The following is a 20,774-nucleotide window of genomic DNA, read 5'->3' as shown; positions in this document are numbered from 1 at the left end:
AAAATACGCAGTTTATTATGCTTACAATAGCTACCTGACTGCTTTGCTGCTTATCCCCAAAATCAAGTTATTTCAGAGTAAAATGAATACAAGTGATAAAGACCTTACATACACACGCACGGATCTGACTGGGGATAGAATAGGTTAATTGATTCACTTGAGGTGGTAAAAAGATTATGTTTTTAAACTGTTTATTCTCTTGCCAGAAGGACTAGCCTATCTAGACTAGGCTAGTTATAAATAATTATAAATATTTGTACTTTTATTTAACCCAAAAATTATATTCGGTTGCTGTCCTGTTGCTGGAGGCAGAGTTATTTGCAGACAAACTAGACCAGCCCATGAACATATTAAAATGTAAATACAGACCTTCCTGTATAATTAAGGTGTATGACAGCTCCCTCTGCTGGACAACAGTCTCACACCAAACAACATTTTCCGTTTGAACGAACGTAGCTATAGTACATTGATGTGAGACGGGTTGGTGGATTGAACGTGTTGTAGTAGCAGAGAATGGCCTGCGGGGCAGTATGTACATTATTAAATGCATGAATAGGCTTAAATTTAGTAGTAATATGTAGGTTTCATGTTTTTACAAAATGGATGATGTGAACATTGCTGAATAACAATCATGTATATTAAATGTATTGCAGGAGTTTAGCTTGACATTAACCAAGTTAAAGAAAGGACAAATAAATGAACCGCACCAAATATATAGAAGTCAATGTTGGATTTTAATATGCAAACAAAAGCACTTGACAGAAGTTGAATACAATTTTGTAAATGGAATAGGAAACATTTTCCCAAAAGAATCTTTTCAAAATGTCATCACCATTCCGAAAGCAAGTGCAGAGGTTTGTGTAAAAGCAGTCCTCCCTGACCAGCTCTGTCCCTGACTCTAAACCCTGACTCTCAACCCTAACGCTGAACCCTCTGAGGGCAGGAAGACGCGCCTTCCGTGTAAAGGTTCGAACCACAGAGAAGGAAGAAGAAGAAGCAGTAGAGAGTAGTGAAGTAGTGAGGTTAGTGACAGACGTGAAGGAAAGGCGTGTGGAAGCACACGGTTACATGTGAGGTCAAGAAGATCACTCCCACTGGAGGTCATTGATCCATCAGCCTCAGACTGCTGAGCTCAGCAGGTCTTCTGGAGGACGAGGCTAAGATGAACTGAGGAGACGGGACCAGCAGGATGTCAGGTTCAGCTCAGGTGTGTCTGCCCCCGACCAAACAGTTGAGGTTCAGCTCATGTGTTTCTGCCTGGACCAAACAAGGACATTGATTAGGTTCAATATTCAAAAGATGCAACATTATCTGAACCAAAGATAAGTCATTAAGGAGCAGGCAGGATTTAGGACGCCTTGCTCAAGGACACATCACTGTATTCTGAGGACTTGAACCCGGCACTTTTGGTTTGAGAGCTGAACCCCCAACCCCCTACCTAGTCCAGTATGTCCAGATAATGCAAACTTACGAGGAATCCTTGATGGTAGAGTTCTGGTGGTCCTCAGGATTTGCCTTCCAGGTGCACGGCTTCTCCATCAGTCCTCCAGATTCCTGGTCTGGTTCCAAACGTAATTTGTCTCTAATGTAAGGCAACAAACACAGCAGTAGTTTGTCTCTAATGTGAGGTAACAAACACAGTAGTAGTTGGGCTCTAATGTAAGGTAACAAACACAGTAGTTGTTTGTCTCTAATGTAAGGTAACAAACAGAAGAGTAGTTGGACTCTAATGCAAGGTAACAAACACAGGAGTAGTTTGTCTCCAATATCAGGTAACAAACACAGTAGTAGTTTGTCTCTAATGTAAGGTCACAAACACAGGCGTAGTTGGGCTCTAATGGCGCGTAACAAAGTAGCAGCTGAGGTTTGTCTGGTAAACAACCACTGTAGTATGCCGTAACTTGTACTGGACAAACTAATCCTACGTTACAACAAGTCCACTTTGTTTATTTTATGCAAACTTACGAGGATCCTGGTTGGTAGAGTGATGTCGTCCTCCAGTGTCTTGGCTCCTCCATCAGCTCTCCTCAGCCAGAGTCCTGGTCTGGAACAAACAGCACGAGTCTGGCCCCAACGTCTGGTAACAAACATAGTTTGTCTTATTTTTAAGCCCTTTATTTCCAGTTTGTTTGGTTAATACAAACTTACAATCCTTGTTGGTAGAGTGATGGTCATCCTCCAGATTCATGGCTCCCCTACCAGCTCGCCTCCGCTTCAGAAACACGTTCTAGTAAGAAAACAGAGCGGTAGTTGGTTAACGCATGTCAAAGTAACGGCTGTATTTTGCCCTTTAAGTCAACCATGTAAGTAAATACAAACTTACGAGGAATCCTTGTTGGTCGATTCCTAGTCGTCCTCCAGCGTCTCAGCTCCTCCAGCAGCTCTGCTCAGACAGAGTCCTGGTCTGGAACAAACAGCGGAAGTCTTGCTTCAACATGTGGTAAAACAGATGTAGTCGTCTGGTATATATGGTACAAACACCGGTAGTTTGTGGTAGCATTATTCTACGAGAAGTGGCAGTGAGTGTGATGATCACTTCAGAGTCAAGCTCCATCTACCCCACGACAGACGTCCTTCCCCTGGCAGGGCCTCCATCAGCTCCTCCACCAGGCGGGGCCTTCAGCACGACTCCTCCATCAGCTCCTACAGCACGGCTCCTCCATCAGCTCCTTCAGCACGGCTCCTCCATCAGCTCCTCCAGCACGGCTCCTCCATCAGCTCCTTGAGCAAGGCTCCTCCAGACATGGATTCTTGGTCTGGTAACAAACACAGTTGGTCTCAGCAGTAAATCACCTGGGGACGCAACACACCCCACCTCCTGCATCTGAGGTTCACTTGTAAATTGGAAGACAAATTTAAACATATTTAAACACTTAAATTAGACACCGTCTGCAGATTGTCGTGTTCAGCAATTCATCCACTACGGTCGTAGCAGCACTAGTAACAATAATGGCTCATATGACTCCTACATAACCCCTGTATGAATTAACTCAAATCATAGCTTGGCACAGATTTAAAGTCATAAGATGATCAAAACCAGACCTAAACTACCGTGGATTTTAGTGTTTCAGATGAGCTTGATGATGGTTACCCTCTGGTCCGGTGCTGCAGTCTGGAGGACTTCTGACAGGAGGTGGAGGTCTGGCTCCGGGTGAGGAGGTGGAGGTCTGGCTCCGGGTGAGGAGGTGGAGGTCTGGCTCCGGGTGAGGAGGTGGAGGTCTGGCTCCGGGTGAGGAGGTGGAGGTCTGGCTCCGGGTGAGGAGGTGGAGGTCTGGCTCCGGGTGAGGAGGTGGAGGTCTGGCTCTGGGTGAGGAGGCAGACACCTTGGGACAAACTACATGTTACCTTTTTAACCTTGTACAATTCTAGAGTATCTTCTACTGTAACATGTGGAAAGCACGGCCATAATTTTAGCTTTGATATTATCCAGTTGGTAACTCGGCACCAAAGTCGTTGTTTAGCGTCATTCCATTGGGTAGGGTTTAACTTCTGTTGCAATTAATGACAATGATATTTAGAACGTACAAAAGCTGAAGTAACAAAGAACACTAAGCAGTATCGATATTAAATCAAATTTACTCAGCCATATTCAGGTGCTGGGTTCCGTTGAAGAAATGTCAAATTATCTTCCGCCTTTAAATGATTTTCAGCCTTCACTGATGTCAAAAATGGGCCCGCAAGTAGAAGGCCGTTTCGTACGCAGCGAGAGTCCCGTCAACGTGGTTGAAAGTACGGCGCAACCATCGAAAATTAAAACACATTGTACAACGTACGTGTCAGTATGTATTTAATATCAAACTTAAGTTGTTTAAGATAAGGGGCAACAATTCCCAATGGAAACCGACAGAGTTTTTTTTTCCGTTAGCAACGGCTCGAGGTTACGCAAATACAATCCAGAACGTTCCTCCAGATTCCCTCAGGGGACTCCCGTCCAACTAACTGCCAGGTGGTTTCTAATGGTTGTCAAGACTACAACGTTCGATGCTAACCATTGGGACTAAATCAAGTGACCGCACTCAGAAACTTCCACGGCGGGAAGCACAAACCGTCCGACAGGAATCCGAACATTCCTGCCGGAACCAACCAAAGAAAAAACAGAACCAGCGCCTCACCTTGAGCTGAACGGAGGAAGATCCTGAAGTCCAGCGATGGTCTTCATTTAAACACAGCCAACAGACTTACCTTGAGGAGATCCGTTTGTTGCTGTTGGTACTACTATTCAGTGTACCTTTACATTATTATGCACCCAGTGTGTACATGTTATATCACTCAAAACCGTACGAAGCCAACTACCATGTTTGTCCCACAACAACTTTAAACCTCAAATCCTTGCCTAAGAACAATGGAATCATTCAATACAAAACCGTGTCTACATTTTACAATTATCTAGATTATTCAGGGTACAAACCATATAGAGCAAATCTAAACATTGAGCTCACAGAGAGCCGACCATAGCCCTGCAATGTCACCTTGACCACCTCATCACCAACAGCAAATCATGACAGCCAGCCAACACATGTACAGGTCCAGTGAGAAGTGGCAATCTGAGCGAAAGGAGTGCTCATAATAAATAGAAGCCCAATTCCTGAACTATCCAACCATCTTCATGATTTAAAGATTTACAGACTTGACATGCCTCTAATCACCTTTGTCTGCTCCCTCGTTACTTATAGAACTCTACATTTCCATCACTAGAATGTTGCATCCTACTCATGGGGGTGTGGTCTGAGTGAGCAGAGATGCATGCTGGGATACAGTGCCGTCTCAAGTCTTCAGTTCTATAGACACGCCGCTCAGGAGAAACCAAGTGTTTGAGAATCTGTCGTGACATCAGTTGCATGAGCTGGAATATCCTTCAAGATGGCGCCAGGATTCTCAGAGGAGAAAGGCCAAGAGGAAGATGTGAGGGTTCTTCCTCTCAGCCAGTGGAACACAACGGTCCTCATCAGAGTACCATGGAACACTTTGAAACATTCTCCTCTTTACACCTTGAAGCCCCAGTGAAGGTTTCCTTACCTCCTCAGCTGAAGAGCACAACTTCAGCTCGAAGAGCGCACTCAGTTGTTGAGTTCCCAGATTGGTTCTGATTTAAGGGAACCAATCGTTCAGCTAGTCCTGTCCGAAACAAATACAGTTCAGCCTGAGAAGACGTGCAACTGAGAGCAAGACAAGATCCACAGGGCTCTCCATCAATCCAGCCAGGTAGGAAGAGCCGTCTCATTACAGGTCATCTTGAACATCCATTGAGGTCCCTTTCCAACTTCAGAGTCCTTGTGGCATGCCTTTAGGTGTCCATCCTCCATTGATCCTGATTGGTGTAGTCCTAGTTTGAAGTCACTGATCTGAACACGCCGCTTGCATCCTTTTACACTTGAGTTGGGTACTCTCCTTCCTGCCCAGTGTGTTGGTATCGCTCCGGAGCGTCGCTCTAAACGTGTGGCCGGCCGACCATCAGGTATGATTTATTTGACCATTCCAATATCCCAAGCCAATCACACAGACCCCGTATGAACATTATTACGGTCAAAGCAAGCCGGACACACACAGAACCCAGGACACACACGTAGAACCCCATGCCAGGTGTGAGTGGGAGACACACACACACACACACAGTAGAACCCTAGCGATGTTTAAAAATCATCCATCTCATGTCAAACCAATGGAACACACACCACTGAGCCATAAAAGGCCAAACAATCATGCAGGGTAAAAACCTCATGCCAAATAACATTCCATCATCCACCCATAGCTCTCTTGCCAGGGCACCCAGAACAGAACAACCAATGTCTCCAAAGACGTGAATTATGTACAACATTCTTCAGTGGCGTCCCACATTGGTGATGGATTATGCTTGGCGTCTCCAACATGTGTCCCAGGTTGATTCAACGTCTCTGAAGTCATGTCTTTGTAGTCCAGTGGTTTCCTGATTGAGGGGCCTTCACAGATGCAAACGGTGCAGCTTTAGTGAGCCTGAGGACAGGAAGGAGGTCATCTGTTCAGAAGACCACCCAGTGGAGGGGGGTGGCTCTTGAGGAGCAGGATCCATATGGGGATGGCCCCAAATAAGACCTTCTTGGAAATGAAACTGTTCCTGAGGAGTCACGATGCCTGGAGGGGATTGTTGAATGTGTTCCATGATTCTCTGTGTCAGACTGAAGTTGTGTTTTAGTCGTTGAGATGAGGAGCCCCCTCATCTCCCACTGGCGTTTCTCCTTCTGAATCCCTGTCTCCATCTTAAAGAACATTCTCGTCCATGTAACTGACGTCAGGACGGTTCCTCAAACACTCGGTTTCCCCTGGGCGTGTCTACAGACCTGTAGACTTCAGACAGCTCTGTATCCCAGTATGCACCTCTGCTCACTCAGACCACAGCCTCATTAGTAAAGCAACGCTCATGTGATGAAGAGGCAGAGCTCAGGAGAGTAGCTGGAAAAAAAGACTGAAGATATCAGAACCCAACCCATTACTCCAGCTTACAACAATACCTTGGAGCCTGTAACCATTTTAACAAATCATTAAAACCAACATAAACCAAACACCTAAGTAACCCATGAACCAATAAAACATCCTTCCTACTCAGATCAACCTTCAGGTAACAGGTTAACTCACCAGGAAGCCAAAATACATCAATGTGCCCAAGAGTAATTAGAAATGAATGACTTACAGTTTGCAGTTCATCTTCATGGTTAAGTTGGGATACTCACAGAACTGAAGTTAAAAATCCATGATAGACCTTTGAAGGAAGGAACAGTTTACTCATGGTCCCCAAACTTGGGCACTGTCCCACAGTTCAACATCTACCATCTCCATTGAATCAGATAAATGAATGACAATACAAATTCAGGGCTTTTGGGATCATCCAACTTTTAAATAACGATTAAGATAATTAACTAATCCAGCTTTTTAATATAAGTTATACTAATCATTTGTCATTGGTCAAGAGTGATTTACCCCTTACTTTGACAAGTTTGAATGTATAGTCTCTAAAATGTTACTTTCAGATAGAATCATTATTTAGATTTCAAATGATAGTTAAACCACCACAATCCCCGATTTCCTTCACACATTATCAGTGAATTATATTCAATATACAAGTCACGTTGTGCTTTGCCACACAATACTACTCACATCAGGTTCAGATGAGATGCTCCTCTTTACTTCAAAAAGTCTTTAACCTGTGAAACAGGAAGAGATGTCAAATAAGTCACAACAGACCTAGGAATGAAATAGAACAGTACACACACGTCCTTTTAAGTGAAACGCACCAGATGCAACCAATTAACTGATTAAGAAAACCACTTGGCAGGCGAGCTGCGGCAGGGGAGCTAATTATTAGTAAAACTCAACGCAGGTTCACTTGTGATCTTGCGTCCCTGTGTGTGTAGTGAGCGGATGTGGACAGCAGAGGGCGATGTTACCCCACGAGATCATCTGCTCTCTGAGCGCTCTGCGAGATACCGTCTCCATTGCAACCGTAACTTGGCAGCATCCTGAACGGCCGTTTGTTGAGTGAGAAGGAAGCTTTCATCAAAGAGACCAGAGAGACTCATTCACTGGTTCAACTGGATTCATCGCCCACCACCACACACGTTAAAACACACACACACACACACACACACACACACACACACACACACACACACACACACACACACACACACACACACACACACACACACACACACACACAATACAGACAAACACCATACAAACACACACCATACAGACACACACCATACAGACACACACCGATACACCATATAGATTCACACCATATGCACGCACACACCACAGATACACACATATAGATTCACACACAATATTGATAGATTCATAGATAGATAGATTCATACTTTATTGTCATTGTGCAAACTTGTACAATGAAATTGGGGGTGGTGCTCACTACCCATAGTGCAAAATAAAACAGTGCAAAAATACAAACACAAACAACAGCAATAGGCACAATAAATATAAATATGCAGTCATAACATATAAGTGTCTTTTTTTTTTAAATAAATAAATATGGTAGAGGATTTCACATGTCCATTGGGGGGGGGGGGGGGGGGGGGGGTCAGGCGTTAAGTAGACGAATTGCCCAGGGGTAGAAGGTATTCCTCAGCCTGTTTGTCCGGCTCCCAAGGGACCTGTATCTCCTACCCGAAGGGAGGAGTTGGAAGAAGCCATGGCCGGGGTGTGATGGGTCACTCATAATTCTTTTTGCCCTATTCAGCCCCCGGGAGGTGGCAATGTTCTCCAGGGAGGGCAGGGGGCAGCCGATGATTTTTCCTGCCGTCTTAATAACCCCCTGCAGGGTTTTCCTGTCTTTGGCTGTGCAGTTTGCGTACCACACCGTAATGCCATACACCAGTACACTTTCAACAGCAGAGTGGTAAAAGGTCTGCAGCAGCTTTGTCCCCACCTGGCATTTCCTCAGCAGTCTTAGAAAAAATAGCCTCTGCTGAGCTTTTCCGACCACCGCAACCGTGTTGGTGTGCCAGGTTAGGTCCTTACTGACCTGCATCCCCAGAAACTTGAAGTGATACACTTCAACATATAGATGCAAACCATATGCACACACACACACGATAGATACAAACCATATATATACGTACACACCATAAGTATACACGATATAGATACACACACACCAAAGATACACCCCACATCGGCAACACACCATAAAGATAAACACACAAAATAGATACATACCAAAGATTAACTTAATATAGATACAAACTATATAGATCCCCCCCCCCCCACTCACACACATATTTTTTACAAAGCAGGTTCTATACTGCAATATTCAGTTGTGTCAGCGATCAGTTCCTTCTCTCCCTCCTTCAGGCTCAGGAGACCAGCAGGGTGGAGGGGGTGGAGGAGTGGCTGGCCGTAGCCTCCTCGGAGATCCAGGAACCCTGCTGAAGACCCCCACATCCTCCCCTGGCCTGAACACCAACTCCCATTCAGTCCCTCTCCTCTCCGTGCATCCAATGAAGTCACCCACAGTGGCACATATCAAAAATTGTTGCGGGATATTTCTGGCAGGGTACAGTTTACACATTTCAACAGCAACAATTTAAAGGTCAAACATTAGCAATTTCCCAAATAAAAAATGAATAAATATACAAAGTACAAAATACAGTATTTAGATTTTTTATTTTATTAAAAACTGTTGCCTGACAGTTCTGAACTAACCCTTTATATCTGATTCAATAACCTAATACACTCACTGGTATCCGTCATTCATCTTTGTTATCCTAGCACTGTTATACCTTAATAAACAGACACAATGTTCACAACATGACAGCAGAATAGTGTTTGTTCAAAATGTGTGAACATTGTGATCTATTGCAACCCTGATTAATAAAAACGACAGAAGAAATTACCCTGAAGAAATGTTGATTGGACGACTTGTGCAACTGCATCTGATTAATAGTCTAGTTTGTCGCAATTCATGTGAAACATTTCACACACTTTCCCAAAAATGCTGAGCTTAACAATAAGGCACATTCGGTGTTACTAGAGTTAAACTTTTTTTCCCCCTTCTTGTTTTGAGACATTTCGTCACAAACCATGATCATGCGTAAGTTTCACTTGGTATGTACCAATAATGACACTTGTCCAACCTGATTAGAACTATACAAGAAACACCTCATGTTGGATAGACAGGACTGCATCATGATGACCTGTCGTTTAACTCAAAGGTTAGTGAAAGACCCTAAATTGTTAATCGTTTGGGGTAAGAGTAATTCATTGTATTGGCAGCAATGTTAAGAACAGGAAAATAACACTGGCAGTGATAAACATGGTGCAGGTGTATCTGTCCTTTCAACAATGAACCAACTAACACACCAAAGTAAACACTTGATTGAATTGAGTGTTTCAAAAGTTATTAAAAAACTTTAAAATAAGGTTAAATTCTAAAGATATCCTAACCTTCCTCTTCTCTCATGAACAAACAAAAGTGGCAACCTGTGCTTCAAAATCATGGCGATAAAAAAAATAAAAAATACATATAAATATTTGCTCTCGGCTTAGACGGAGAAAAGACCCATGTTGCTTTTCTGCATCAATATACAAAATATTACTTCAGATGGGGCTGAACAGCCAATCAAAATGCCATCTGACTTCAGTTACAAATATCTACATAATTTTTTATTTTATTTCCAGTTTTCACCAGTATCTTGTTTTCCCCACAAGTCATTGCATTGTATTCTAAAATTAAAAACTTAAAAGACACGAAAAAAATCTCTTAACCAGAGAGATCAACTCTTGGGTAGAACATCTGCTTCCTGCTCTTCTTTGTAAAAGCCCGTAGTTCACAGTAAAAGCCTACCTTAGCACATCATCTACGCATGGCAATCCTCCACATTCCTGAATCCCTCCAAGCCTGAGCATAGCTCTCCAATTGAGTTAGAACTATTTCATGGACAAAAGCGACTATTGAACATTTGCACACGGGCAAAGCAGGGAGCATGTGATAATGTGTTTAAATGTAGGCCGATAACGTGGTTTGTAAAGAGCGCCATACCTTCAGCTGTTAAATCCTTCATATTTGCCGGTCAAAGACTTCCTCTGGTTTTCAATAGTCTTGCTTTGCTAAACACTTCCTCACACGTGCATCTGGACATGACCTTCGTCACCCACCACCGGGTCTCATCAAATGTTTTCGTCCTCGAGCTGAAATGGAAACTATACCGCCTCGGAATGAGAGCAAAACGAACACGTACAACACGACCGGAGCTCCACCGACCACCCCGGCCCTCTGAAGCAGTGACAGGTACGAATGAGATTAGAAAATAACAAAGAGCGGAAGGCTGTGGAGGTCCGTGGCTGGCGGTCAGCGGGTCCGAAGGGGTCCGAAGGGGTGTGTTCTGGACGGCAGGCGGGGTCTGGGTCAAGAGGCTGATGGAGATCCGGATCGGCTGGTCACCATCGACCGGCTCCAGGGATGTGCAGCCTGCCAGCGGACGATCACTCCTCCAGGATCATGGCCTCTTGGAAGGCTTCGATCCATCTGGAGATACACACGCCGTTATTATAACCAACGCAAAAAACAATGTGTCTATTATGCAGCTAGTGCCTCCCTACTACCATGAATCAGTCAACACAACATGAAAGATAAAAGATAGGAGATAGCATTCATGTGCTGCCAATATGTCTGAGGGCTGATTCAGCTTCTGAGCGGGAGATGGGGTGAGTGGGAGAGAGGTGGTACGAGAGGGACGTGACAGTGGCTCCAAAGGCACAATGTTCTCATTATTGAAAAAGACGAACTGAGGTGAGTCAAACATGGAGGAGGAAGTCCTTCCCTGATCGTTTGGTGACACTGACCTCTGTGCGCTGGGGATGTCGTCGGCCTTGAAGATGTAGAACAGGGTGTTTTTATGGTACAGTTTGAACTGCTGCCGTTGGGCAGGGCCGTACTTCTCCTCCCTCAGGAAGAACCCAAGCAGGGGCTGGCTCTCCAGGGCCGCCACGTCCTGGGGGGAACAACACAGAGCGTCACAGAGAGCACTGGGGGACTCCATTACCCAGAATCCCATTCTCTGTGGCTTTACTTTTATATGAGATCCTTCCATCTCACTGACCCTCTACCGACTTGTGCAGGAGGAGCAAATTACCCCTTTGGTGGAACATAGATCTATTCTATTCTACATTTGAGATTACATTTAGGGCATTTGGCAGACGCTTTTATCCAAAGTGACTTACAATAATTCATTTGTCATAAGAAAGTTAAACAATATATCGCTGTCGGTACTGTAAGGATGTTCATAGAACCAAGTGCCAAGCACTAACTATCGCTAGGTTAACCCATTCCCCGTATACAACAAAGATAGCTAGGATAAGATGCTACATCACTAAGTACTATAACTAAGTATGCCACACAATAAGTGCGTACATTAAGTGCCAGGACGTACAACAAACAACAAGTAATGGTGGGACAGGCAGGCTATGCAGAGTCTAGGTGAACTCTCAACAGGTGAGTCTTGAGTCTTTTAGGATTACATCATCAATGAAGCGTGTCTTAAACATTAAGGCGGACACAGAGGGTGTGATGGAGACCCGGTACCTCGCTGGCAGCGTAGGTGTACAGCACTTTGTCCTTGATGACGAACCACAGTCTCTTCCACTGCCTCTTGCTGCCCTTTGACCGGTTGAGGTAGCCACTCATGGAGGTGTTCTCTGTGTTGGCTGAAACCTAGAGGAAGACAGGAGAAAAACCCTGCAGAGTTAAACATGTAGAACTCAAACCCCAATCAGATCCGATTGGACCGAATGCTTCCATGGTTCTGGGGTGGAGTGATTCTGAATCAAATGCCCGTGTTTTCAAAAGGTTGTGTTCGCATTTCTTCGTGACCAACCTCTTTAAGTGCAGCCGGAATTTTCTTGTGTTTCCTGGAAAACGAAAACGCTGCAGATTTTCCGATCGGAGAGACCGAAGTCGAGGCACAGCGGTCACCTAGACGACGGGAAAATTAGACATGATTATCATTTAATTAAATCACTACTTTGTTAGCAGATGTGTGTGCGGCCAAAGATCCCTAATCTCTTACTGTTCTCCTGCAGCTTGGTGAAGCAGTGGTCGCAGACGCGAGCCGGCTGGTTCTTCAGGTACTCCAGGTAGAACTTGTTGGTGGAACAGGCCTGACACACCACCTGACGACACGGGAGGTGAAACAACGCTCAGAACCCGACGACAGGAGCCCAGCCTCCTCTTTGTTCCCACAAACGCTTAAACCTCGTACCTCAAAACCAAGATGGTGAAAATAATCAAACATTGGAAAAATATCCAATGTTAAAAAAATCGAAATAAATATATACATAAATACATTTACCTGAATAACATGTTCAAATGAACTACAAAAACATGTGTCACAGTCAGTTCCCAGAACCCCCTGATAAAAAGCCTTTTAAAAAAGCTGACTTGGTTCAAAGTTCGACCCCAACGGTTAAACGTTAAACATGCACCCCCCCCCACCCCCCCCCGGTACTGAGGGTCAGAGAGGAGAGCAGCGGTCACCTTGCCACAGGCCCGGCAGTGGTGCCTCCTCCAGGTGAGGGTGAACTCACAGGTGCACATCATGCACATGGTGGCGCGCAGGTCTGGGATCCAGATGGGGGCTTTGGAACCCAGCGGAGCCCCGATGTCTGGAACCACGTCGGGCTGCAGGGGGAGACACAGCACAGGGTCGGGGGTTCGTTCTCCAGAACCGCTACGGTCCAAAATTAACAGATCGGATTTTGTGCTTTGACCTTTTAGTGGGAAAGTCTACCGGTCAATCCATTGTTTTAAAATGTATCCCTGAAGGTTTGACTTGCCAATATTTCACGTATCAAAAATAACCTTTGGCTGGTGGGTTAGGTGTTAAAGGTTGAGTCAGCGATGCTAGGCCGAAACATAAATTATCACATTCATCTGATCATTCCTCACGACCCGCTAGCTGCCCGCCCCATAAGCCGGCCGTCAAAAACACCTGTCTCTGTAGGCAACCTATGCTCCGAGATCGCACACAAATACAAATGGTACTACCAACCACTCAAAACCAAAATAAGATCGTATTCCAACCAATCACCGACAGGGGGTGGGTGATGCAGGGTTTTGCGCTGCGTTCATGATCGTTTTTACTGGATGCACGAAACACGGAACGGAGGGGCGAGCTGGCTCTGTCTGTTTGGGATCTCGCTTCAAATACCAACAGTGACGTCACCCAACATCGCTGATACAACCTTTAATGCGGACCCTCAGAGCCACAGAGAGCCAGTGGTCCAGACCTGCTGTCCAGGAACACCACAGACACTCAACGCTAGGCTGGGCGCCTTACCTCGTCCTGGCTGCGACTGGAGATGAACGTGATCTTCTTCTTGGTGTAGTCGTCTATCGCCTTGGCGATGGCCTCCAGCCACTGCTCTCTCTCCGTGGCCGAGCTGCGCGCGGGGGGGGGGAGCAGACGGGACGCGGTCTCAGAACAGCCAGCAGGGGGCGGCGTGGAGGCGCTCACAATAACCAGCCACGTTTTGACGTATTTCAGAATTAAAGGGACATATTGATACCACCAGGTGTGAGTGTGATTCGCCGTTACAAGACGTTTTAAAACCGGCCTCTTCTGACATCACTAGTGGGCGTGTCCACCTAGATGTATGACGGATAGATGAGCAACGTTTGCTACAGTCCACTGGGTAGGCTGGTAGACTGATCCATCCAGCACACATCTAGGTGGACACGCCCACTAGTGATGTCAGAAGAGGCCGATTTTCAAAACGGCTGGTGGTATAAGTAGGGGTGTGTGTTAGTAGGCTTGTGTGTTAGTAGGCGTGTTTGGGAGGCCGTGCTCACCTGGCAGACAGGATGAACGAGCGCTCCACGCTTTCAATGTTCAGCTCATTCTGGTAGGCCTCCTGGCTCGGCTTGCTCACCTTGAAAACACACACACACACACACACACACACACACACACACACACACACACACACACACACACACACACACACACACACACACACACACACACACACACACACACACACACACACACACACACAGGAAACAGGAGTTCATAATACAATTGTTTTCTGCTTGTCCGGAACCATGTCAGGAAGTATGAAACTTTCCTCCTTACACTCGTGCGCAATCTCTCACACACACACACACACACACACACACACACACACACACACACACACACACACACACACACACACACACACACACACACACACACACACACACACACACACACACCAATATCTATAACAGTATTAAATTATAACTACCGTAATAACAATAAAGAAATAAAAACAAAGGTAGCCTAATATGCTGTACAGTCTCCGGCTAACCACTGTATGTTAGCAGCTTAGTGCCACTGGTCAGTCCTCACCTTCATCCCAGCCAGAGAGAGCACGCTGTTCAGTTTGTACTGGGCCGACTGGACTGGCGTGGTGTACATGAGCGCGTCGTTGAACTGCAGACACACACAACGACGACATCACCAGGTCAACAAACACAAACACACACACTCATAAGCACGACTGCACTTCTTTAGCGTAAAGTGGGTGCATTTGTAGTTATTATCTACTGCTACTACCACTGCCATTACCGCTTAATTAGACAGTGTTTTTAAAGACACCGTAATGCTTTAAATAGTGAGTGTCTGTAGTGTTTGTATGTATGGTGCATGCGTGGTGCAGTATGGGGCTGCTACACATCCTAAAGACATCAGCCAGGCTCCTCTTACCAAGAAGAACACGCGAGGCTGCATCTCCTTGCGGGACAGCTTCATCAGGGTTCCCTCCTTCAGGAACACCTGGGGGGGGAACAGAGCATCTCTTCAGCGGTCATAAACGTGGGTGTCATAGGTGCTGAGTTACAAGCCAATAGTTGAGACGTGGAACTGAACTTCTCAAAAGCGGTCTGTAGAGAGTGATGTAGTTGGTTGAGAAAGTATTGTGCAAGATGATCAATGTTTTAAGAGGGATCTAATGCTTTCATACGGCCTAAAGGAGTAACAGACGGTTTAAAGCCATACCCTGCCTGGTTGCACAATCTCGTGGTGTCCGTTCAGACTGTACTGAATCTGCATCAGCTTCTGGAAGTTATCCTGCAGAAACAACAGAGTCACTCAGTGGAAATGGAATCAGGACTGCAACCATTGATTTGTTCTCATCTCGCGGATAATTCCTCTGACAAATCGCTCAATTAAAATGTCTCAGACTCATCAACGATGGCCTTCAATCGAGTGACCTTTCCGAACCAATCAGAGAGAGACTAGATCAACCTGCTTACCCCTTGCTTCATGATGTCGTTGGCGTGGTTGGCCACCTCCTTCACGATGCTCAGGGCAGCTGGCGTGGAGGACACAACAGTTAGGTGACATCACCTCAGGGGGATAAAAAGCTCAACTGCAGTAACACCGAATGTGCCTTATTGTTAATCGCATGGAATTGATTGCAGCATTTTGGGAACGTGTGTGAAATCTTTCACATGAATTGCGACAAACTAGACTATTAATCAGATGCAGTTGCATAAGTCGACCTATCAACACTTCGTCAGGGTAATCTCTTCTGTCGTTTTTATTAATCAGGGTTGCAATGGATCACAATGTTCACGCATTTTGAACGACCACAATTCTGCTGTCATGTTGTGAACGTTGTGTCTGTTCATTTAGGTTAAGTGCTAGGATAAGGTGTACACACACACACGAGGAGGAGAGGATGTGTTCTCACCTTGCGTGTCTTTATAATCCTCAGAATCCTCTGGTAGGTTCTTCAGATAATCTACATGAAAAAGAAACATAGGTGAATTTAGAGCGTATTTAGAAGTGTAGAGCAACTGTAAACCTGAAGTATCTAATCTATTTCAATATTATGCATCTAACATATTGCAGTCTGAATGTTTCTGCTACTATGCAGCTTGTCCATCAGGAGGTCACTGCCTCACCATGACTAAAATAAGTCAACACAACATAAAAGATAAAAGATCGGAGCTAGCATTCATGTGCTGCCAATACGTCTGGGGGCTGATTCAGCTTCTGACCGGGAGATCGGGTTAGTGAGGTGGTACGAGAGAGAAGTGACAGTGGCTCCAAAAGCAAAACAGTTTGCTTGTATGATTCTTCGTGTGTCATGGCCTAAAACCAGAGGTTGTCCCCTGAGTGTGTACCTGTGAGCAGCAGCTGGTACTGGGGTATTCTCTGCACCGGTTTCAACAGGTAGTGTTTCAGAGCCAGGCTGGCACAGCGTGGACTCGTCTGGGAGCAACAACAAAACGCAACAAAGTCCATCGAGTCGTTATTTACACAGCTGGATCACCGTCACACACTCACACAAATGTGCACACACGCAAACACACTTGCACACACGCCCGCACGGAAACACACACAAGCACGTGCGCAAGAAGACATGCACACAAACACGCAAACACTCACACAAACGTGCACGCACACATGCGCAACCACACACACGCACACACACAAGTAAACACACACACGCAAAGAAACACACACAACTGCGTAGAAGCCAGAAGCCCTGCTAGCGCCTAGATTCTACCTGTTTGTCCTAGTTGAACGTCTAGAGCATTAATAGTAGTTGTGTATTTACTCATATATTCAGTTAGCCTGGCTGTAGCCAGACCAAGCTCAATGGTAGAATGAGCTTGGTCACAAATTCAGTCATTTCTTCAGCATAAGAGGCGTGATCAACGGGCCTAGTTCAAATGACTCTGTCTGTACGCAATTGGCTGCATGGCGACGCTTCTCTGTGAGTCATTGTGTTAAACCAGCCAATAGCGCGCCAGGGGGAAAAGCCTGCTTGGTGATTGGCTCCCGTAAAAACGTATCAGAAGCAGAAAGAAATGTATTGCTCTTCTCCAGACCCCTCTGCAGGGTGAATTCAAATCGCCGGCAGAATTGGCTTGGGGGTACCCAGTCTAATATTCAGTAGTATGTTATTCAAATTCACCTCAAACTCTCGGACCACGGCGACGAAGGCCGGGTTCTTCCGGCACTGCTCGTCAAGCAGGGCCACGTTGTTGTCGAACTGGCGGATGTAGGTGGAGTACATCTTCAGGTAGGGCCCCTTCTGGACGAAGATGTCTGCCAGCCGCTGGTGATCCGCCCTGAAGGGGAGGGAAGGAGTCCGTTTGACGCAGGTATCCATCACATAAGAGTCCTGGTTCTACGAAACTACTACGAGTCGAGGGCAGAACAGTGTGTAGGTAAACACAGGGATGTCAGCGATGGCTGAGATTTTGATGGCGCCAGAATACATTCAAGACATTGGAGCGTCTATATGCGGTTATTATTTTTGAACACAAGAGGGCACACTATAACTCCTCAGTTTGTCTTGAAAATGGCAAAACATAAGGCCAGTAGCATCAGCATCATAATTGTCTTAATTGGCTGATAATTGATCATTCACACATTTGACAATCAATTAAGGAAAGGGCGTGTCCGTACAGCTGCCTGTGTGTGATGATAAGACTATGTAATATATATATTTAGTATAATGCTACACCTGAACATCCTATGATGGTGCAATTTGATTGGTTCACTATGTCGGGATATTTGGCAATATCCCATGAGTGAGACCTCAAACTCGGGATATAGTTTTCATCGCAAAATCGTCTCGTCACGATCATAAAAAGAAATAAACCGCTAATAAAAACAAATAAATCCCGGCAAAAAGTGTAATCTCGTTTATTTTTGGAGAGTTCACGGGTATATACCAGAACAATTATTCACCTCAGGCTCCGTGAATAGTGGGGAATAGCTCCCTCTTCGGCGAATAATTGTTAAATATATATGTATATATTATGGGATGTACCAGTGGGCGACCCTGTCCTCGAGCTCCCGCAGCAGGTCTCTGTTGAGCTGGTATAGCTGGGGTAGGTAGTACAGGATCTGACTCAGAACCCTCTCCTCCACCACCGGCTTCCCGTTCTGACGCGTCGCCTTGGCAACGGCGTCACGGAAGTCCTGCACGCACACAAACGTGTGAGCATGTAGCAGGAGAGAGGTGGGAGCGCACACACACCACACACACAGACACACACACACAGCCAAACCACACATGTGTACATTCACACACAATTGCACAGACAGGATAGTGGGTCACCCCATAAATTGCAGCTTACTAAACATACACACACACACAAACCCACACACACACACGCACACACACACACACACACACACACACACACACACGGTGAGCTGAGTCAGCACATGAGCCAACACACATCCACCTGGAAGGAAGTGGAGGACCAGGGAGGATTCAAATGTTCCAGGAAACATAGTCACAGTCACACACAGACCCCACCCGCCACACACACACACACACACACACACACACACACACACACACACACACACACACACACACACACACACACACACACACACACACACACACACACACACACACACACACACACACACACACTCCCTACCAGCCAGCCAGCTTGTGAAATCACAGACAAACCACCACCAATAACAAAGGGGAGAGACCCGTTGGGCACCGGCTAACAGCAGAAGAAGAAGAGAACACTAAAACGTGGACATTCCAGCGATCCTTGAAGGGGGAAAGAAATCAAAGGAGAAACGTGATCGGTGGACACCAGCTCACCCAACCACCATTATCCTACACACCCACGCACACCCGGACACACACCCGGACACACACACACACACACACACACACACACACACACACACACACACACACACACACACACACACACACACACACACACACACACACACACACACACACACACACACACACACACACGCACAGAGGAAGCAGCTGCTGTGTGGACAGCCCGCAGCCGATTGGTGAGGGATGTCATCTGACCTCTTTCTATGAATGACTCCCCAGCCCCCCCCCCCCCCCTTCCCCTTCCTACCCGCCCAGGGACAACACTGGAAGCTAATCCGTGCGGAGGCTCAGTCAAAAGCCTCGTCTGAAGGAAGCCAGACAGCTGGGGGGGCTTGATGCCCTCCGACACGCCTCTGACCGGGGCCCTTGAACCCCCTCACCTGGGGTCCGCTGTCACAAAGGGTCACAGGTCACGCGGTCGACCAATGAGAGCATAGTGTGTACACTGTGTGGAATGGGAAGGATAGAGCCGGGACAGCTCAGATTGCTTTCCTAGTGGAGTGGTTGTGGCCTGATTCAATGTCTCAGAAAGTAACATGAAGTTAAAGTTAGAGTTTAGTTTAGGCTATGTTTGATGATGAGGATGATATCATCAAAGCTGTTAATGCTTATAATACCAACCTATCTTGGTGTGCAAAGAAAACACATGCGTGAGGCGTTGCTCATGTTGTGGATCACCAGTATGTACAGTTAAAACACTTAATAGTAGCAGAAACGGTTCGCTGCCCTTTAACAAAGCCCGGCTTTCACTGGGGAGGTCTCGGACACGTTAGCCAGAAGCCTGAGACCTACCATCTCAATTTCCGCCTCTCTGTTCTGACTCAATTACCCAATTACACACTCATTCACTCACTCTCAAAACACACACACAGTCATTATCAACACACTGCCACCTGTTTCCACACATGAAAGGACAGAAGCCCTGGTAACTGGGGGTGGTTAAACAAGAGCCCAAGTCTCTCCCCACACACACACACACACACACACCGAATCACAGGCACACAAACTAAAGAGAAACTGGGAGAACTCCTTACATCCGTCCCATCAAGAATCAATCAAAGATGTGGTTCATTCATTTACATGGCCGTTCAGCATATCAGCTCAAAGACGATTAACTATTCTGCCAATGAATACGATAAACTGATGATTATCTGTTCTGAGTGTACTGCAAATATGCTCCAAAGGGAGATATGGTGCGAGACTCGTTGCATGGACCAAATATTTACAGAGTGATAGTTAATCTTAAGTACGATAATAAAGTGATAAGACACTCACGATGTGAAGGAGCTTCAAGACGTCCACAAACCTGTTGAGAGACAAAAACGAAGCACAATTTCAAATCACCCCTCAGTACACCACCCGACAATACATAAACACACGCACTCACAATTAAACGACGCAACGCAACACAGAGCGATACAGCCCGACACAATGCAATGCCGAGCCGAACACAAAACCAAGTGGCAAACAAGCACAACCTAACACAACATAACACAACCTAACACAACACAACATAACACAACATGACTCAACATAACACAACAAGTCAGCCGTTAGACTTTAGGCGAGGGTTGGAGTTGCTGGTCTGTATCTCACTCACACTTTCTCAGAGCTCATGA

At 45.9% G+C, this 20,774-nt stretch overlaps 1 protein-coding gene and 1 long non-coding RNA gene across 3 annotated transcripts in view; both read right to left on the bottom strand.

Annotated features, from left to right (window-relative positions):
- Positions 1 to 715: 715 nt before the first annotated feature.
- Positions 716 to 7,317, bottom strand: LOC132447263 (uncharacterized). 2 transcript variants are annotated; one of them, XR_009523058.1, is made up of 7 exons: positions 7,129 to 7,317; positions 2,559 to 6,733; positions 2,324 to 2,428; positions 2,149 to 2,227; positions 1,966 to 2,077; positions 1,472 to 1,559; positions 716 to 1,257 (listed from the first exon to the last, which is right to left on the bottom strand). It is a non-coding gene; the product is annotated as an uncharacterized LOC132447263 (long non-coding RNA). The 2 variants fall into 2 exon arrangements; XR_009523059.1 differs by having other exon boundaries at positions 2,324 to 2,404.
- Positions 7,318 to 9,139: 1,822 nt separating this feature from the next.
- The window catches only part of LOC132447262 (FYVE, RhoGEF and PH domain-containing protein 6-like), a 20,000-nt gene continuing 8,365 nt past the window's right edge, over positions 9,140 to 20,774 (bottom strand). Inside the window, 18 exon segments of the mRNA XM_060037817.1 lie at positions 9,140 to 11,017; positions 11,335 to 11,483; positions 12,074 to 12,202; positions 12,366 to 12,463; positions 12,558 to 12,660; positions 13,025 to 13,168; positions 13,827 to 13,929; positions 14,339 to 14,418; positions 14,880 to 14,963; positions 15,237 to 15,305; positions 15,528 to 15,599; positions 15,785 to 15,843; positions 16,225 to 16,275; positions 16,661 to 16,748; positions 17,458 to 17,614; positions 18,322 to 18,473; positions 20,431 to 20,461; positions 20,756 to 20,774. The exon segment at positions 20,756 to 20,774 is cut by the window's right edge and continues 49 nt beyond it. Of these exon segments, the coding sequence (XP_059893800.1) occupies positions 10,975 to 11,017; positions 11,335 to 11,483; positions 12,074 to 12,202; positions 12,366 to 12,463; positions 12,558 to 12,660; positions 13,025 to 13,168; positions 13,827 to 13,929; positions 14,339 to 14,418; positions 14,880 to 14,963; positions 15,237 to 15,305; positions 15,528 to 15,599; positions 15,785 to 15,843; positions 16,225 to 16,275; positions 16,661 to 16,748; positions 17,458 to 17,614; positions 18,322 to 18,473; positions 20,431 to 20,461; positions 20,756 to 20,774 (1,631 nt within the window). The 3' untranslated portion in view covers positions 9,140 to 10,974.

Source organism: Gadus macrocephalus, chromosome 19 (genome assembly GCF_031168955.1).
Source record: "Gadus macrocephalus chromosome 19, ASM3116895v1".
NCBI lineage: Eukaryota > Metazoa > Chordata > Actinopteri > Gadiformes > Gadidae > Gadus > Gadus macrocephalus.
The sequence above is the reverse complement of the archived record's forward strand: the minus strand, read 5'-3'. Positions and strand labels throughout refer to the sequence as shown.